Raw genomic sequence first — 18,939 nt, 5'->3', positions numbered from 1 at the left:
AGACTAAGTGTGAGGAATGGAATGTTCTGTTGCAGTGAGGATAACGTTGGTGAGATAGTCCACCTGGTCATCACAACTGAGGAAATCCTTTACTGTGAAGGTCGCCAGAGAGGAGTAAAGCTGCCAGTCAACCTTAGTAAGCTGCCATCTGGACATGCATGTGGATGGAGTAGGAGTCAGCAGACGTAGAGCGCATGGGAAATGGTCACTCGAGTAGGCGTCAGAAAGAACGGACCACTCAAGACGATGGGCAAGCTGGGCAGTGCAAAAGGATTGGTCCAAATGGGAATAGGTGTGCGAGGAGGCAGAAAGGAAAGTGGATGTTCCAGTGTTAAGGCAGAAGAGGTTGAGTTGGTTAAGGTCAGTCAAGAGGGCACCTCTCTGGCAGGTCCTGGGAGAACCCTAAAGGGGATGATGCATGTTAAAGTCACCAAGTAGCAAAAATGGGGGAGGTAACTGCCCAATAAGCTGAAGGAAGTCTGCCCTGGTGACATCGAAGGACAGAGGTACATAAATGGTACAGAGGGAAAAAGTCAGTTGGGGAAGGAAAAGGCAAACGGCAACAGCTTGGAGATGGGTCGTAAGGGAGATGGGTTGACTATGAAGGTCATCCCGTATGAGCAGCACGACACCCCCACGAGATGGGATGCTGACCCCAGGGGGAAGGTTAAAACGAATCAGTAAGTAATGTGAAAGCCCAAAGCGGTCTTGAGGGCGCAATTTCGTTTCCCAAAGGCAGAGCACAAGGGGATTCTGTGATTCTAGAAGCAGCCATAAATCCTCTTTGCAGGACTGAAGGCCGTCAATGTTCCATTGGAGGACAGTCATGAGGAGGAAGAGACATAGGGATGTCAACTCAGTAGCCGCCGAGGGACAGCCAGTGGAGAGTCGCTACTACAGGGCACAGAAGGAGGAGAAGCCTGCTCCATGGGGTCGACAGAAGCATCGGCAGGCTTGTGCAGTCTGTCTGTGGAGCCCACCACTGAAAAATGGTTGGTGGTGCGTACCGGCAAGACAGAGGCTGGCCAGGCTAAGAGGCCACATGGCAACACCGTCGAGCAGCACCTTCGAGTTGGTGAAGGGAAGGCCGTTTGTCTTTAGCGGACTTCTTCGAGCCCTTCTGGTTAGAGGAAGACTTGGATGTTGTTTGGCTGGAGGGAGTCTTCGAGAGTACTCTTTCTGTCCTTTCCTGCCTGCCGGTTGTGTAGTGGGTAGCTTCACCCCTTTAGGCGAGAGTTTGACAGTCTGTTGCACAGCGGGACAGGAGGACAGCAATGCTGCTTTGACACTGGCTGACTTAACAACCTCAGGGCTGAATTTAAGGTTGCATGTCTGTGTGGCCATGTCCTTCATGGAGCAAGGGGTAACAAGAACTGAACTATAGGTGCCAGATGGGAGAACGCAAGGTTTGTGACCAGCCAGTAACTTGCAAGCTACTGGGTAAGGCACTTTTTCCTTTACCCGAATCTCATGAATGGCCTGCCCATCTAGATACATGGGACAATCCAGGAAGGAGGTGGCACGGCCACCATTGCAGTTGATACAGTGTGGAGAAGGAGGCAGACAATCGCACTCGGGGCACATCCCTGCCACAGGTTACACATTTGGCTGGATGTCGACAAGATGTTCTAGTGTGATTGAACCGATGATACTGGTAGCAGCGCATCGGATTCGAAATGTACGGCCAGACTGTGATGATTTCATAGCCTGCTTTAACCTTGGATGGCAGCACTACCCTATCAAAGGTGAGGAAAAGAGTGCGGGTGGGCACCAAGGAGGAATCAACCTTTTACATTACATAATGAATGGCAATGATACCCTGATCAGAGACGTAAGAGAGTATTTCAAGCAGCCTTGTGTAAATTACACCACGGGAAGAATTCATAGTTCTATGTGCCTCGACATGAACAGGGTAGCCGTGGAGAAGCGAGGCAGCACGTAGTTGTGCTTGAGAATCAGAAGCCGTATCCAAAAGCAAAGTGCCATTCCGTAAAAGAGTGCAGGATTTCACAGGGCCAGCAATGGCACCAACACCTTTCTGAATAATAAACGGATTGACTGTGGCGAAGGACTGAACGTTTTCAGTACATGATACCACAAGAAACCGCAGTGCAGCGGGAAGAGTCTTCGAATCAGTAGCCTCATTACGTTTACGTTTCGTCAATGTCGATGGAGAGGATGATTGACTCATCGCGAGGAAATCGCCCATGATTGCCAGCATCTCTGATGGCGCGCTCCTCCCAACTGGGGGCCCCCTTCACAAGGGGGCGCACCCGCCTTAGGTGATTGTTCACCCCTCAGGTCACACCTCCAGAACACCTGACAGAGGGCCCAATTGGGAGTTTGGAACGGCCTGTACCAGAAGGCAGGTGTGAACCCTACCTGTCGACCTGGGGCTGGGAATTACGTGTTACCCAGTCACTTTTTACACATCAGACGTGTGGTCTGGCCTTCGGGAGCGCACAGTGAGAAAGAAGAAAAAAGAGAATCCTTGAATGCCGAAGCGGAGAAACGAGAGGAGAAGGGAAATAAAGTGTGGAAAAGGGAGCCAAATTAGAAAGATGAGACTGTTCGTAGGTCAGCAACAGAATGCAGAACATTCCCAATAACACCCCATATGTTTCCCCAAGGAAGGGGAAAAAGAATAGCAAGAGGATACACAGACAGCACGAAAGGGAAAAAGTGCTGCATAGGCTGGGGCCAGCTGGTAGCCAAGCACAAACCTGCCAAAGAGTGGCGAGCCTCCTGGGGAGATATTTTCTGTGTGACTGACTGTCAGTCCTATTCCTATAATAGCATTCCAAAACAATTTATTTTTAATGAAAACAACTCAAAAATGGTTAGACGGTATTGTATTTCCCAACAAAAGAAGCTGAAGACATGATGCGGGTGGCAGCACCATTGTGTTTATGCTCAATAAACTGGGAGAGGCAGTAGTAATAGTATTCACTGAAGTATTCTTATAGGTCGAATGCTATCATACACAACAAGCCTTTATGTCAATGCCCCACTTAGCTTGAAGTCCAGTCCTGTGGGACAAAAACTGTGAAAGTTTCGCAAAACTGGTTGTTCCTTGTATAGTTCATCTTGTACAAATTTCTGCACCATTACACATTTAATCATATCACCTATGGGAAATTTCTGTGTGCATTATGTTCTTTTTCTGTTGGGTCGATACTTGACTCCCACTCCACTCAACATTGTATCCATCCAGCCAGTTTGTAACACTTTAACACAATCCACATATGTTCCGTCATCTTTTCCTTCTACACTACACCTTCTTCTCCCTCCTTATTGCCCATAAATTCAATGGTGTCAATGGCAAGGCATCACTGTCACCCACAAAAGCATTTCTTGCTATCATTTCCCATACTTGCCTGCAGAGTAACAATGCGACCCGTTTTGCACTGTAATGTGGTTGTAACCAGTAAAGTGACCAAGTTAGTTGCCACCACAACCAAGTCTACAGTTCGCTTTGTCAAGTAGTAAATGGAGTTAAACAAAAGCATCAAGTACTATCCAATTAAGAAATTGTAAAAGTTTCTACCAATATCATGGTGCACAATACTACATAAAATAATAAAGGTGAAATACTGCCACTTACACTGAGGTGATGAAAGCCATTGGATAATGATACGCACATACAAAGATGGAGGTAGCATTGCATATACATGGTACAAAAGGCAGTGCACAGGCAGAACTGTTATTTGTACTTAGGTGATTCAAGTGAAAAGATTTCTGACATGACTATGGCCACAGGATGGGGTATGATACTTGAAGCTGGACGCTTGGGACATTCCATTTTGAAAATTGTTTGGGAATTCAAAATTCCAAAATCCACAGTGTAAAGAGCATACCAAGAATACAAATTATCAGGCATGAACTCTTATCATTGGACAATGCAGTGGCCGATGGCATTCACTTAACGACTAAGGGGAGTGGTGTTTGCATAGAGTTGTCAGTGTTAATAGACAAGCAACAATGAATGAAATAACCATAGAAATCTATGTGGGACATGCAATGCATTCTCTGTTGGGATACTGCGGTGAAATTTGGTGTAATGGGCAATGGCAGCAGATGACCGATTCGAGTGCCTTTGCTAACAGCACTACACCACCGGCAGCATCTCTCTTGGGCTTGTGACTATATCGGTTGGACCTTAGATGAGTCCCAATTTCTGGTGGGAAGAGCTGATGGTACGGTTTGAGTGTGGCACAGACCCCACAGAGCCATGGACCCAAACTGTCAACAAAGCACTACACAAGACGGTTGTGGTTCCATATTGGTGTGGGCTGTGTTTACATGGAATGGACTGGGTCCTCTAGTCCAACTGAACCAACCACTGACTGGAAGTGGTTGTGTTCAGCTACTTGGAGACCATTTGCGGTCACTCATGAACTTCATGTTCCCAAACAACAATGGAATTTTTATGAACGACAAAGTGCCGTGACACTGGGCAACAATTGTTCATGATTGGTTTGAAGAATGTTTTGGATAATTGCAGTGAGTAATTTGGCCACCCAAATTGGTCGACATGAATCCCATTGAACATTTATGGGACATAATGGAGAGGTCAGTTTGTGCACTAAATCTGACACCAGCAACACTTTTGCAATTGTGGACAGCTAAAGGGGCAGCATGTCTCAAAATCTGCAGCCGACTTCCAACAACTTGTTTAGTCCATGCCACATTGAGTTGCTGAACTATGCAGGGCGAAAGGAGGTCCGACATGATATTAGGAGATACCCCCATGACTTTTTTCATCTCAGTGTATTGTGAGGGGTCTGATGGTATGTTTATCAATTTTTTTACCTTCAAACTTGTGACCTGCTACCTCCTTTATATCAGTTCCTGTAACAACTCTTGTACCAGATACACAACGAAGGAAAAGCATAGACCCAAGCATTGTTATGGTTTTGGTATCAGTACCAACCAGAGAAGTCAGTGTCATACCTGTAACAGAAAAAAACATTTTATGTGCACATAACTATGAATAAGTGTGTGTACATATCCATAAACATGTCTACTATGGAACATGCATGTCACCACCCTTAAGATACCAACACGCAGCTCACTGTTTATCTTGTGACCTGTATTATAAAGAATGTAAATCACAATATGAACTACCATCTCTAACAGGAATTTAATATCTATGTGGAGTACATCAGCAGAATAAAGTCTTAAGGTACAGCCATATTAATAACTGATACATTTCAGGACTGGCAGCAAAGCACTGTGTTCATCAAAGCATTTTCAAGACAATCGAATGGTTATAACTATAATCATGGTTGATCTTTGCCTTACTACAATGTAGAAACTAAGTTCACTCAGCAGATTTAACAAGCATAGTCCCAATAAGGTCAAAATAGTGCTGCTGTTGAATCCTTACTGTTTTCACTACTAATCGGAGTAATCCTTGAATCCTTATTGTTTTCACTGCTAATCCAGAGTTCTCTCACTTCCTTCAATATGTTTGAGTTCCTTTCCATACAAAGAAATTTCTGATACTGAAATTCAAAATTCAACTCACATTTTATTTGTGTTCATGACTGCTATAAAATGAATTAATTACAAAAAAAGACTTACCTGTGTTTTTCTTACGTATATAGTGTTGTTAGACAAAATATCAATAACCTAAATTCATTATCATCATCATCATCTAGTGACAGAAGTTCATAATAAATATGACAAACTGACATTATACAGGTCACCAAACTGGAACAAATAGCCAGCTCTTCTTAACATACAATGTACAGCCATTCATTAATCATGTTCCAAAGATCCCATTGAATGAATCAAGGCTTTTGTTACATGGGAGTTTGCTGAATACCTTTCATTAGTGTATGTTAACACCACTCTGAACACTCTAGATGGAGAAAAGACTACACAATTTTTTGAGACCTAAATTGTGACTGAGCATAACACAGTTCACCTGAAACTGATTTCATCAGCAGCTAATACCATTAACGAATAAACACACTGGGAAGCAAGTTAAAGGCCTGTACAAAGCATCTGGTTACCTACGTTACATAATACTTACAGCAGTGAGACATGAACTTACAATGCAAAATCCATTAAAAACTTAACGATTGTTCACAGAGCAGGGTGACGAGATGGGTGTTAGAAACTGCTAGAGACAGTAAAATAAAGAAATGGTCAGTGAACAAACAGTAGTAGAAGACAATTATGACTGTAATAAAAATGGAACAGATGTGGGGCAAATAAATTGATGATAGATGGACCAAGAAAGTTTTGTGCTGGATTCCACAAGACAAGAACTAAACTCCATCCGAACAGGCTTTGAAGGCCCAACGGTACTGACTGATTGCCATGTCACCCTTAACCCGTAGGCATCAGCGGATGTGGATACAGAGAGGCATTTGGTCAGCACACCGCACTCCCGGCTGTTGTCAGTTCATGAGACTTCTCAGTCAAGTAGCCCCTCAATTTGTTTCACAAGGACTGAGTGAACTCCACTTGCCAACAGTGTCCGACTGATCCAAACAGACAGCCAGCCAAGTACTAGCCAATGGTCTTGCCACAATGGTAACAAAAGTTTCCACCATATCACTGAAGTTAAGCACTATCAGGCTTGACTACCACATGCCAAGAAAGACCAAAAATATGACCAATTGGAAGATGGATAGATGCCATTGGAGAACATGCAGTAACAGCGTGCATGCATATTTCCATAGACTGTATAAATGCACATTAAAATCTTGAGGAAGCCTTTATTCAGCAGTGGATGTAAAATGGCTGAGGACTTACCATGATGATCAGCTACAAGATGGGCATTTTTCATGGAAATGTTTAGCAGACACGTATAATGGAGAGTTAATGAAACAGGCGCTTTATTTTGGAGAAAAATGCTTTTAAGTTTCTGATATTGCCAAGAACAAAGTATCGCTGCTGGATATGAACACCCATAAAAACTGTGACAGGTAGAAAGCAGTGAATGCAAAAACATAATATACAAACTCTATATTCTGTTTCTCCAGTCACTGTCTAGAAATCTGTTATTTGTGCTACCAGTGGGTCACTCACCTTATGGGACTTCTGTAACCAGGTGTGAAATGTTGGTTTTATCCCATAATAATTATGTTACAATATAATATGGTACCATAACAGTATATTGTGTCTTTCTGTTTATTAAAGTACAATACATTTATTTATTATTTTTGTTAGGACACGTGCCAGTCTTTTTCCCATGTACTTTATCGTTGATGATCTCACTGCACTTCATAACCATTTTCTAACATGTGCCTCTTGTACCTAACAATCATCTCTGAACAGCCTTAGAAAGTCATAAATCTTACTTGCTAGCTTCTTCATATGCCTATCACAAACTGTGATTGTTCTGTCACATTTCACTTAAGTATACAAGTTGCAACTCTCCACTTTTGATTATGTCTCCCATCATCCTCACAACAAGTGGGACATGAGAAAGGCACTAGTAGTTGCAAAAGCTAGGATAGTGCTGTGTAATTTTAAATCTGTCCATCAGCAGTGATGGAATTAGGTCTCCTAAAGTAGGTACTGGCCAGTCATTCTGTCTCTCCTTGTATTTTTTAGTTTAAGAACAGGTTGCATCATACTTGAGACAGTATTACCTATAGATATTGGATTATTTTTCGTATCAAGCAGGCGTTCACCATGTTTCAATGCTACTTTGGTGAGCTCTTCTTTGAGGTAGTTATACATTTCTTTCCTCTGTGTAACAAGGTTTTTGTACCCTGACACACCAAGTGAGAGAAGTGTGATGAAGACATCCATTGCAGGGCTGGAAGATGCACGGCCTGAAAAATAAAATACATGTAAAACCAAACAAACTCTCTTCCTATAACATAAACACAGAAAATGCGCTTCTTTTTCTAAAAATAGCAATTTCATCAAAAATTATACTAAACTACAAATGGCATTTTGATGACCAGTATATATTGTGTACGAGATTTACATTTAGTTAATTAGCATGATATATAAATGAACAGGGGTCTTATCTTTATTTAAGTGTTCCTACGGATAAAAGACTAAATTTCAGCAGCCAACCAAATATCACAGCAACCAAGCAACTCTATTCTGCTCTCAAATAATTCATATAGTCTTAATTAGCAACTGATTGAACACTCTTCATCTCGGAGTATGTCACATACTTTTACTAGTGGCATCTACAAGCAACTGTGATTCAATGTCTCCTTGCTGACCCAATAAGAACAATTTGCTGTTCTGATATAATAATATTTATTTAATAAGAAAATCTTTATTACATACTATTATACAAGGTCATATCACCAACAATTTTACATTTCACATCAATACCTCTACCACAAATAAAAATACAAATATTATCATGATGTAAAAGCTTACAGGACTTCCTAGTTTTAACACACAATGGCTTATCAATAAAAAAATTAGTAGATGTTTCTCCAACACCACGTACTTGAGACATAGTTATCACGAATGTCCGATAACCAAGAACATCACGAGGAGGAACTTGCTCCAAAGATGTAGCAGTTGACTTAGTAATTCTAACATACTGAAAAATCCAGAACTGTGCACTAGACGAGCAATTTTATGTTACTTCTCCACTTAGTGCCAGACTTTTACTAGTTTTGTAATAATGGTTCTTTGAATAAAGCAGTAGCTGCTACATGTATTTCTATTTTCAGAAATCAAAGTTAATGAAAAAAGTATCATTACCAAAGTATGCAATATGGCTATATTACCATGAAAAGAAACACAAGATATACACTGAGGTGACAAAAATCATAAGATACCTCCTAATACTAAGCAGCACCTCGATGAGGCATGGGCTCAACAAGTTGCTGAAAAGTCCCCTGCAGAAATACTGAGCCATGTTGCCTCTAGTCACCCACAATTGCAAAGGTGTTGCCAGGGCCAGGTTTTGTGCACGAACTGAACTCTCAATAATGTCCCATAAACGTTTGATAGCATTCATGTTGGGCATCTGGGTGGCCAAATTATTTGCTCAGATTGTCCCAAGCGTTATTCAAACCAATCGCAAACAACTGGGGGTCGATGACCTGGCACAGTGTCATCCATGAAAATTCCATCATTGTTTGGGAACATGAAGTTCAGGAATGGCTGCAAATGGTCTCCAGGTAGCCGAACATAAACACTTCCAGTCAATGATCAGCTCAGTTGAACCAGAGGTCCCAGTCCATTCCACATAAACACAGGCCACAACATTATGGAGCCGCCGCCACCTTGCACAGTGCCTGGATGACAACCTGGGTCCATGATTCCATGGCATCTGTGCCATACTCTAACACTACCATCAGCTCTTGGCTAATGCAATCGGGACTAATCTGACAAGGCCACAGTTTTTCAGTCATTTAGTGTCCCACCAACATTGTCACAAGCTCAAGAGAGGTGCTGCAGGCAATCTAGTGTTATCAGCAAAGGCAGACACACTGGTTGTCTGTTGCCATAGCCCATTAATGCCAATTTTGCTGCACTGATCTAATGGATACGTTTGTCGCATGGCCACATTGATTTCTGCAGTTATTTCATGCAGTGTTGCTTATGTGTTAGCACTGACAACTCTACACAAACGCTGATGCTCTCAGTCATTAAATGAAAGCCGTCAGCCACTGCATTGTTCATGGTGAGAGGTAATGCCTGAAATTTGGTACTCTTGGCATAATCTTGACACTGTGGATCTCAGAATACTGAATTTCCCCATGTCTCTAGCTCCAACTACCGTTCCGCATTCAAAGTCTGTTAATTCCCTTCATTTGGCCACAATCACATTATAAACCTTTTCACCTGAGTACAAAAGTAGCTCCGCCAATGCATTGCCTTTTTATACCTTGTGTATGTGATACTGTATACGATATAGGGTTGTAAACTACTAAAACGAGTTTTTTACAAACGAATGGGAAAATTGGCAGAAGCCGACCTTGGGGAAGATCAGTTTGAATTCCACAGAAATGTTGGAACACACAAGGCAGTATTGACCCTACGACTTAACTTAGAAGATAAGTTAAGGAAAAGCAAACCTACGTTTCTAGCATTTGTAGACTTAGAAAAAGCTTTTGACGATGTTGGCTGGAATACTCTTTTTCAAATTCTGAAGGTGGCAGGTGTAAAATACAGGGAGCAAAAGGCTATTCACAATTTGTACAGAAACAAGTTGGTAGTTATAAGAGTCGAAGGGCATGAAAGGGAAGCAGTGGTTGAGAAGGAAGTGAGACAGGGTTGTAGCTTATCCCAGATGTTATTCAATCTATATATTGAGCAACCAGTAAAGCAAACAAAAGAAAAATTTGGAGTAGGAATTAAAATACATGGAGAAGAAACAAAAACTTTGAGGTTTGCCAATGACATTGAAATTCTGTAAGGAACAACAAAGGACTTGGAAGAACAGTTGAACATTAATGGACAATATCTTTAAAGGAGGATATAAGATGAACATCAAAACAAGCAAAATTAGGATGATGGAATGTAGTCTAATTAAATCAAATATTGCTGTGGGAATCAGATTAGTAAATGAGACACTTAAAGTAGTAAATGAGTTTTGCTATCTGGGGAGCAATATCACTGATGATGGTCAAAGTAGAGAAAATATAAAACGTAGACTGGCTATAACAAGGAAAGCATTTCTGAAGAGAAATTTGTTGACATCAAGTATAGACTTAAGAGTCAGGAAGTCTTTTCACAAAGTATTTGTTTGGAGTGTAGCCACGTATGGAAGTGAAACATGGATGATGAATAGTTCAGACAAGAAGAGAATAGAAGCTTTCAAAATGTGGTTCTACAGAAGAATGCAGAAGATTAGATGGGTAGATCACGTAACTAATGAGGAGGTACTGAGTAGAATTGGGGAGAAGAGGAATTTGTGGCACAACTTGACTAGAAGAAGGAAGGGATCGATTGGTAGGACACGTTCTGAGGCATCAAGGGATCACCAATTTAGTATTGGAGGGAAGTGTGGAGAGTAAAAATGTACAGGGAGACCAAGAGATGAATACACTGAGCAGATTCAGAAGGATGTAAGCTGCAGTAGTTATTTGGAGATGAAGAGGCTTGCACAGGATAGAGTAGCATGGAGAGCTGCATCAAACCAGTCTCTGGACTGAAGACCACAACAATGACAACGACAATAGTGACGACGACGAGGACGACGACGACGACAACAAAATGTGATACTAAAGTCATTTGTGTATGTCCATATCACTATTCCACGACTTTTGACACCTCAGTGTACAATGATCTTGTCATTCCTATCAGTAAACTATAATTTAATATGACAGCTTGCATGTTATTGTGTTTTTGCTCACCCACTCATGCTTCCAATTTTTCCAACAGAAAATAATCAAAAACTGTATTTTCCACTGTCTTTAACAACTAAAGAATAGGCAGATGGTGGTACAACAATGTTTTCAATATATTTGGGACAAAATGTTTTTGCATGTTGTCCTCCATACTAAAAATGCCTGAATAATACTGCCACATCATCACCTGCAATAATGCTCTTGTTCTTAGCAGTTTAGCCACAGGCTATCTTGTTGGGACACCATTGGCTGCAAACTGATACACACTGTCCACTGACAAAGGAACATTTAACACTAGAACATTGAACAGGGTCAAAAGACACCTTCCAACTTTTACTTCAGCAGTAACAAATTAGATGGCAATTTCATGATGTATATGTTGAACAGTGGGGGAGGGGGAGGGTCAGCTGAGCCCTGACATACATTTTGTGATCAAAAGTATCCGGACACCCCAAAAACAGATGTTTTTCATTTTAGGTGCATTGTGCTGCCACCTACCGCCAGGTACTCCGTATCAGCCACATCAGTAGTAATTAGACATCGTAAGAGAGCAGGATGGGGCACTCCACGGAATTCATGGACTTTGAACGTAGTTAGGTGACTGGGTGTAACATGTGTCATACATCTGTACAAGAGATTTCCACATTTTTAAACATCCCTAGGTCCACCGTATCCGATGTGATAGTGAAGTGGAAACGTGATGGGACACGTACAGCACAAGGGACTTTGAACGTGGTTAGGTGATTGGGTGTAACATTTGTCATACGTCTGTGCAAGAGATTTCCACATTTTTAAACATCCCTAGGTCCACTGTATCCGATGTGATAGTGAAGTGGAAACGTGATGGGACACGTACAGCACAAAAGTGTACAGGCTGACCTCGTCTGTTGACTGACATATAACGCCGGCAGTTGAAGAGCGTCATAATGTGTAATAGGCAGACATCTATCCACATCATCATACAGGAATTCCAAACTACATCAGGATCCACAGTAAGTACTATGACAGTTAGGCGGGAGGTGAGAAAACTTGGATTTCATGCTCGATCGGCTGCTCATAAGTCAAACATCATGCCAGTAAAAGCCAAACGACGCCTCGCTTGGTGTAAGGAGAGTAAACATTGGACAAATGAACAGTGGAAAAACGTTGTGAGGAGTGACAAATCATGGTGCACAATGTGGCAATCCTATGGCAGAGTGTGGGTATGGTGAATGCCCGGTGATCGTCATCTGACAGCATGTGTAGTGCCAACAGTAAAATTCGGAGGCTGTGGTGTTATGGTGTGGTTGTGTTTTTCATGGACGGGGCTTGCACCCCTTGTTGTTTTGCTTGGCACTATCACAGCACAGGCCTACATTGATGTTTTAAGCACCTTCTTGCTTCCCACTGTTGAAGAGCAATTCGAGGATTGCGACTGCATCTTTCAACGTGATTGAGCACCTGTTCATAATACACGGCCTGTGGTAGAACGGTTACACAACAATAACATCCCTGTAATGGACTGGCCTGTACGGAGTCCTGATCTGAATCCTATAGAACAGCTTTGGGATGTTTTGGAATGCCAACTTCATACCAGGCCTCACCGACTGACATTGATACCTCTCCTCAGTGCAGCACTCTGTGCAGAATGGGCTGCCATTCCCCACAGAAACTTCCAGCACCTGATTGAACGTATGCATGTGAGAGTGGAAGCTGTCATCAAGGCTAAGGGTGGGCCAACACCATATTGAATTCTAGCATTACCGATGGAGGATGCCATGAACTTTTAAGTCATTTTCACCCACGTGTCTGGATACTTTTGATCAAGTAGTGTGACTCCTTTCAAGAATCTAGCTGTTCTCATAACTGCAAAGGTACTTGCATTACATGCTGCTTTGATCAACAACTATGCCTCAAATGATGATAGACATATTGTCAAAATCTGCAATGACACTTTTTGGTCATTTTTTGTGTTGCTGTTGTTACACACCTCATCACTCACATAATGTTTTTGCCCACAAAAGACCAGAGGGATGGAGGGTGAGTTTTCAGAAATTAGTAATTTTTATCGAAGGTTTATGTGTTGCCTTAATAGAAATCTCATTTTGTGTATTTGTTTCAATTCTTATGGGGAACTAACAACTTTTTAGCTGAACAGATTACAAGATAATCAGTGGGCTTAATTTAAAGTTATTTGTTTACTGCCCTGGAATACAGTGGACAAGCCAAAACGCAGCCTCACTGTGAATGCTGTTCTCAAACACAGTATGAGTTGGTTGACATTCGTAAGTAGACTGAAATTGCCCAGACTACTATCAAACGATTGGCAGTTCCTGCAAATTGGGGTGTTGGAGAAGTTCCAGAGAGTCATGCACTTATGGTACCGGTACCAAAGGTACCTCAAGTACTATCCTTTCCTTTGGTTCTTGTCTTCTCTGAAGGATATGCAGCATCTGTCATTACTCATCCACTTGAATGCAAGTGGCATTATCAATGGTAGAAGTAGGCATCCCATACAGGGTGGACAGGGACCAGGGAGGACGACTCTATGTGCCATACTGATCCCCCTGACAAGACATATGAGGTGCTACCTTTCACTGAAACTGAAACAAATATACTGAGTCAGTGGGACTCACTTTACCTGTTTTGGGGAAACCTGCCTCAAGAAGAGGTAAACGCAGAAGGGTAGGGTCTATTAATAATAGGAAGTTCAAAAATATGGCAAACGATGGTACCCCTAGGGAAACGGCAGCGAGGGACAGTAAAGGAAGCAAAAAACAACTGGGGCCATACGCACCCAAGCCAAAACTAAGAACATGAAGACAGAGAGGAGTTAAAAAATGACTATATGACAGTCCCAATGGACATAATAGAAGACAGCTAAAAACAGGCGTGAGGAAAAAGGGTTAAAAAAGACACCATACAGAAATGGTGGTCCAAAACTAAAACAGGGTGAACCAGAACTAAAACAGGGTGAAGAGCTCAGCTGTAAATACTGAGCAGTGTGCCAGGAGCCGCTATCGAACGACACGGGTGCCAATGACCAAGGCACACCCGACCCCATGGTCAGTCCAAGAGTCATCAGTGTATACAAAGGTACTATCGTGAAGTTCCATGCATAGGTCATGAAACTGAAGGTGAGAGACCAAAGCTGGAGTAGTGTCCTTAGGAAGCGTATGAAGGCCAAAGTTAACATGGGTTGCTTCACGAAGCCAAGGTGGTGAAGAGTTCACACCCACTGGGAATGATGCAGGTAGTGTGAAGTTAAGTCACCGTAGCAAGTGCTGAAAGCAGACTCCAGGAGGTAACAGAGAAGAGAGAGACATGCCAGAAACTGGTGATCAAAGGAATCATCAAATCATGAAGGAGGCATAGGATGTGTATCCACGCATGGCAGACAAATGACATGCATACCTGCCGAGAAGAAAGTCATGGTCATAGGACAATGATAGTTCAGCAGCTTCAGCATACAGACTCTCAACCAGGCTAGTGTAAAAGGTGCCCATCGCTAAATGGATATCACAATGGTGGATAGTGTTGAGATGACTTAAGATAGATGGATGTGCAGATGTATAAACAAAGTGCCCATAGTCTAGTTTCTAATGGACAAGAGATCTGTACAAATGGAGGAGGGTGGTTCGATCGGCACCCCAAGAAGTACCATTGAGGACACGTAGGACATTGAGGAACCACCTACAGTGGCTGTCAGGTAAGACACATGGGAGGACCAAGAGAGTTTCCCATCAACCATGAGCCCCAGGAATTTCGTAGTTTCAACGAATGGAAGGGCAACAGGCCCAAGATGTAAAGATGGTGGGAGAAACCAACTGCGTCGCCAGAAATTCATACAGATGGTTTTGTCAGTGGAAAAGCGAAAGCCACTGTCAATGCTCTAGGAGTAAAAGCGATCAAGACATCGCTGAAGATGCCGCTCAGTGAGGCAGGTCCGTGGAGAACTGCAATAGATGGCAAAATCGTCAACAAAAATAGAGCCGGGGATGCTTGGTGGGAGACAGGCCATTATAGGGTTAATGACAATAGCAAAGAGGACAACGCTCAAGACAGAACCCTGAGGGACACAAGGCAGAACCAAAGCACACCTTGAAAACTAGGTCTTTTAAAAATGCCTGATGGAAACAGGACGGGCAGCCATGGACGCCCCACATGTGAAGAGTACAGAGGATACTAGTTCTCCAGCAGGTGTCATGGGTCTTCTCCAAATCGAAAAACCACAGTCCGGGATTTCTGCAGAAAACCATTCATGACATGGGTGGACAAAGTAACGAGATGGTCAACTGCAGAACGCCGTGCTCGAAATCCACCTGATCATCACAACTGGGGAAATCTTGTTCTTTGAAGATTGCCAGGAAGGAGTAAAGCTGCCAGTGAGCCTTAGTAAGCTGCCATTTGGGCCTGCATGTGGATGGGGCAGGAGTCAGCAAACGGACAGCACACAGGAAAGGTCACTCGTGTAGTAGGTGTGAGACAGAACGGACCACTTAAGACGATGGGCAAGCTGGGCAGTGCAGAAGGATAGGTCCAAATGGAAAGAGGTGTGCAAGGAGTCAGAAAGGAATGTGAGTGCTCCAGTGTTAAGGCAGAAGAGGTTAAGTTGATTAAGAAGATCAGCCAAGAGGGCACCTCTCTGACAGTTCCTCGGAGAACCCAAAAGGGGATGATGCACATTAAAGTCACTGAGCAGCAAAAATGGGCGAGACAGCTGCCCAATAAGCTGAAGGAAGTCTGCCCTGGTGATACTGAATGACGCAGGGACATAAATGGTACAGAGGGAGAAAGTCAGGTGCGGAAGGAAAAGGCAAACGGCAACAGCTTGAAGATGGGTGGTCAGTGAGATGGATTGACTATGAATGTCATCCCGTATGAGCAACATGACGCCCCCATGAGATAGTATGCTGACCTCAGGGGGAAGGTCAAAATGAATCAGTATGAAATGTGAAAGCACAAAGCGGTCGTGAGGGCGCAATTTCGCTTCCAGAAGGCAGAGTACAAGGGGAAGCTGCAATGCTAAAAGCAGCTTTAAATACTCTTTGTGGGACCGAAGGCCGTGAATGTTCCAATGGAGGAGAGTCGTGATGAGGAAGAGACGTAGGGTTGTCACCTCGGCGGCTGCCAAGTGACAGCTGGTGAAGAGTCGCTACTACAGGGTATAGAAGCAGGAGAATCCTGTTCCATGGGGTCCACAGAAGCATTGGCTTGCTTGTGCGGTCAGCCTGTGGACTCCAATGCTGAAAAACGGTTGGTAGTGCGTAACAGTGACACAGAGGCCGGCCAGGCTAAGGCATCACGTGGCGACACCGTCAATGAGGATCTTTGAGTTGGTGAAGGAGAAGGCCATTTGCCTTTGGTGGACTTCTTCGAGCCTTTCTGGATAGAGGAAGACTTGGGTGTTGTTTGGCTGGAAGGACGGAGGATGTCTTCACGGGAGTACTACCACTGTCCTTTCCAGCCTACCGGTTGTGTAGCTAGCGGCTTTGCCACTTGAGGCGAGAGTTTGACAGCTTGTTGCACAGCTGGACAGGGGGATTGTGATGCTACCTTGACACTGGGCGATTTCACAACCTCAAAGCTGAATTGGAGGTGACACATGTCCTCCTTGGAGCGAGGGTAATAAGAACAGAACTATAGGTGCCAGGCGGGAGAATGCAGGGTTTGCGACTAGCCAGTAACTTGCGAGCCACTAGGTAAGGGACTTTTTCCTCTACCTGGATCTCTTGGGACAGCCTGCTCATCAAGATTCACAGGGCAATCCCGAGAGAAGGTGGCATGGCCACCATTGCAGTTGATACATCGGGTAGAAGGAAGCGAACAACTGCCCTTGTGTGCATCGTTACCACAGGTGACACACATTTGGCTGGGAGTCGACAAGACATTCTAGTGTGATTGAAACAGTGACACTGGTAGCAGCACATCGGGTTTGGAATATATGGCCAGACTGTGCTAATTTCATAGCCTGCTTTGATCTTGGACAGAAGCACCACTCTATCAAAGGTAAGAAAAAGAGTGCAGGTGGGCACTAAGGAGGAATCTACCTTTTTCATTACACAATGGATGGCAATGACACCCAGATCAGAGAGGTAAGATTGGATTTCAACCTCAGTTAGACTGTCGAGCAGTCTTGTGTAAATTACACCACGCGAAGAATTCAAAGTTTTTTGGGCCTCGACACAAACATGGTACTCATGGAGAAGCGAGGCACCAAGTAGTTGTTGTGCTTGAGAATCAGAAGTAGTCTGCAAAAGCAAAATGCCATTCCGTAACCGAGAGCAGGATTTCTCAGGGCCAGCAATAGCATCAACACATTTCTGAAAAATAAACAGATTTACCGCGGCGAAGAACTGACTGTCTTCAGTACGTGAGACCACGAGGAACTGTGGTGCAGCAGGAAGGGTCTTTGAATCATTAGCCTCTTTACGTTTACGTTTCGTAGCTATTGATTGGGAAGATGATTGACTCATTGCGAGTAAATCCCCCACGATTGCCAGCACTCCTTCCAATTGGTGGCCCCCTTCGCAAGGGCCGCATCCGCCTTAGGTGATTGTTCACACCTCACGAATATCTGACAGAGGGACCAATTGGCAATTTGGGAAGGTTGCAGCTCAGGCAATCACCCCTCCTTGGTCCTGGCCTGTCCCAGGGTGTACGTGCAAACCCTACCTGTGGAACCAGGACTGGGAATTACTTGTTGCCAAGTCACCTGTTATGCATCAGACGTGTCTGCCGGCATTTAGGAGGGTACAAAGAGGAAGAATAAAAAAGAGGAATCTTGAACACTGAAGTGGAGGAAAGAGAGGAGAAGGGAAACTAAGAAAGAAAAAGGTAGCGAAAAACAAAGGTGAGACTGTTCTTACGTCAGCGACAGACAATGCAGAACATTCCCAATAACATCCCAGACATGTTCCCCAAGTGAGGGGAAAAGGATAGCAAAAAGGAAAGACATGCAGCACAGACGGGAAAAAATGCTGCAAAGACTGGGGCCCCATGGTAGCCAAGCACAAACCTGCCAAAGAGTGGCAAGACCCCTGGGGGCAATCAACATGGTGAAGAGGCTATTCCAGCACCCCCTGAGGGAACAGTGTGAAACCAACTGCAGACTGTGACGCGCATTGGAACAAATTATTGTTTAGGGAGCACATTGTGCTCATGTGGGAGCGATCTAGGTGGTTGTGAAACAATAAACTGGTACCCAAGATCACAGGAATTCATTGTATTCCATGAATACCGGATTCGGCGAAACTAAAGCCGCCATCATCGGATCTTAGGACACATGCAGATTACATCATCAAGGCAGAGAATGGCGATATTAATAGCTGCCTATAACACGCAGGCTTTACAAAATTGTCATATGTAGCACATAGACGACCAAGAGAGATGACATTATAAATGTCAAGTGTCTCCATCACATACAAGCGCACTATTTGACAGCTGTTGAGAGTCACCTTCCAAAAATGTTTATGCCATACAGGCTCCGCAATGTGCAGTAAACTGGCTACAGTTTAGAGTACATGTACAACACAAGCATTCAATAATTGACAAACACCAAAGCACTAGAAACAGGGCTCATGACAAAAATTGCAGATCACAAACAATGACCTATACTTAGACCTTAAAATGTCATCAAAATGAAGAAATATAAACACACAAATAT

General features: G+C 43.4%; 1 protein-coding gene across 1 annotated transcript in view; it reads right to left on the bottom strand.

The window, feature by feature from the left end:
- LOC124788316 (O-phosphoseryl-tRNA(Sec) selenium transferase) overlaps positions 1–18,939 on the bottom strand; it is a 70,293-nt gene that overhangs the window by 14,997 nt on the left and 36,357 nt on the right. The window contains exons 8-9 of the mRNA XM_047255553.1: positions 7,611–7,796; positions 4,813–4,953 (exon numbers count right to left, since the gene is read on the bottom strand). Of these exons, the coding sequence (XP_047111509.1) occupies positions 4,813–4,953; positions 7,611–7,796 (327 nt within the window). The remainder of the gene's footprint in view (positions 1–4,812; positions 4,954–7,610; positions 7,797–18,939) is intronic.

This window comes from Schistocerca piceifrons, chromosome 3, assembly GCF_021461385.2.
Source record: "Schistocerca piceifrons isolate TAMUIC-IGC-003096 chromosome 3, iqSchPice1.1, whole genome shotgun sequence".
Lineage (NCBI taxonomy): Eukaryota > Metazoa > Arthropoda > Insecta > Orthoptera > Acrididae > Schistocerca > Schistocerca piceifrons.
Note: the sequence above shows the minus strand (reverse complement) of the source record. Positions and strands in the feature narration are given on the sequence as shown.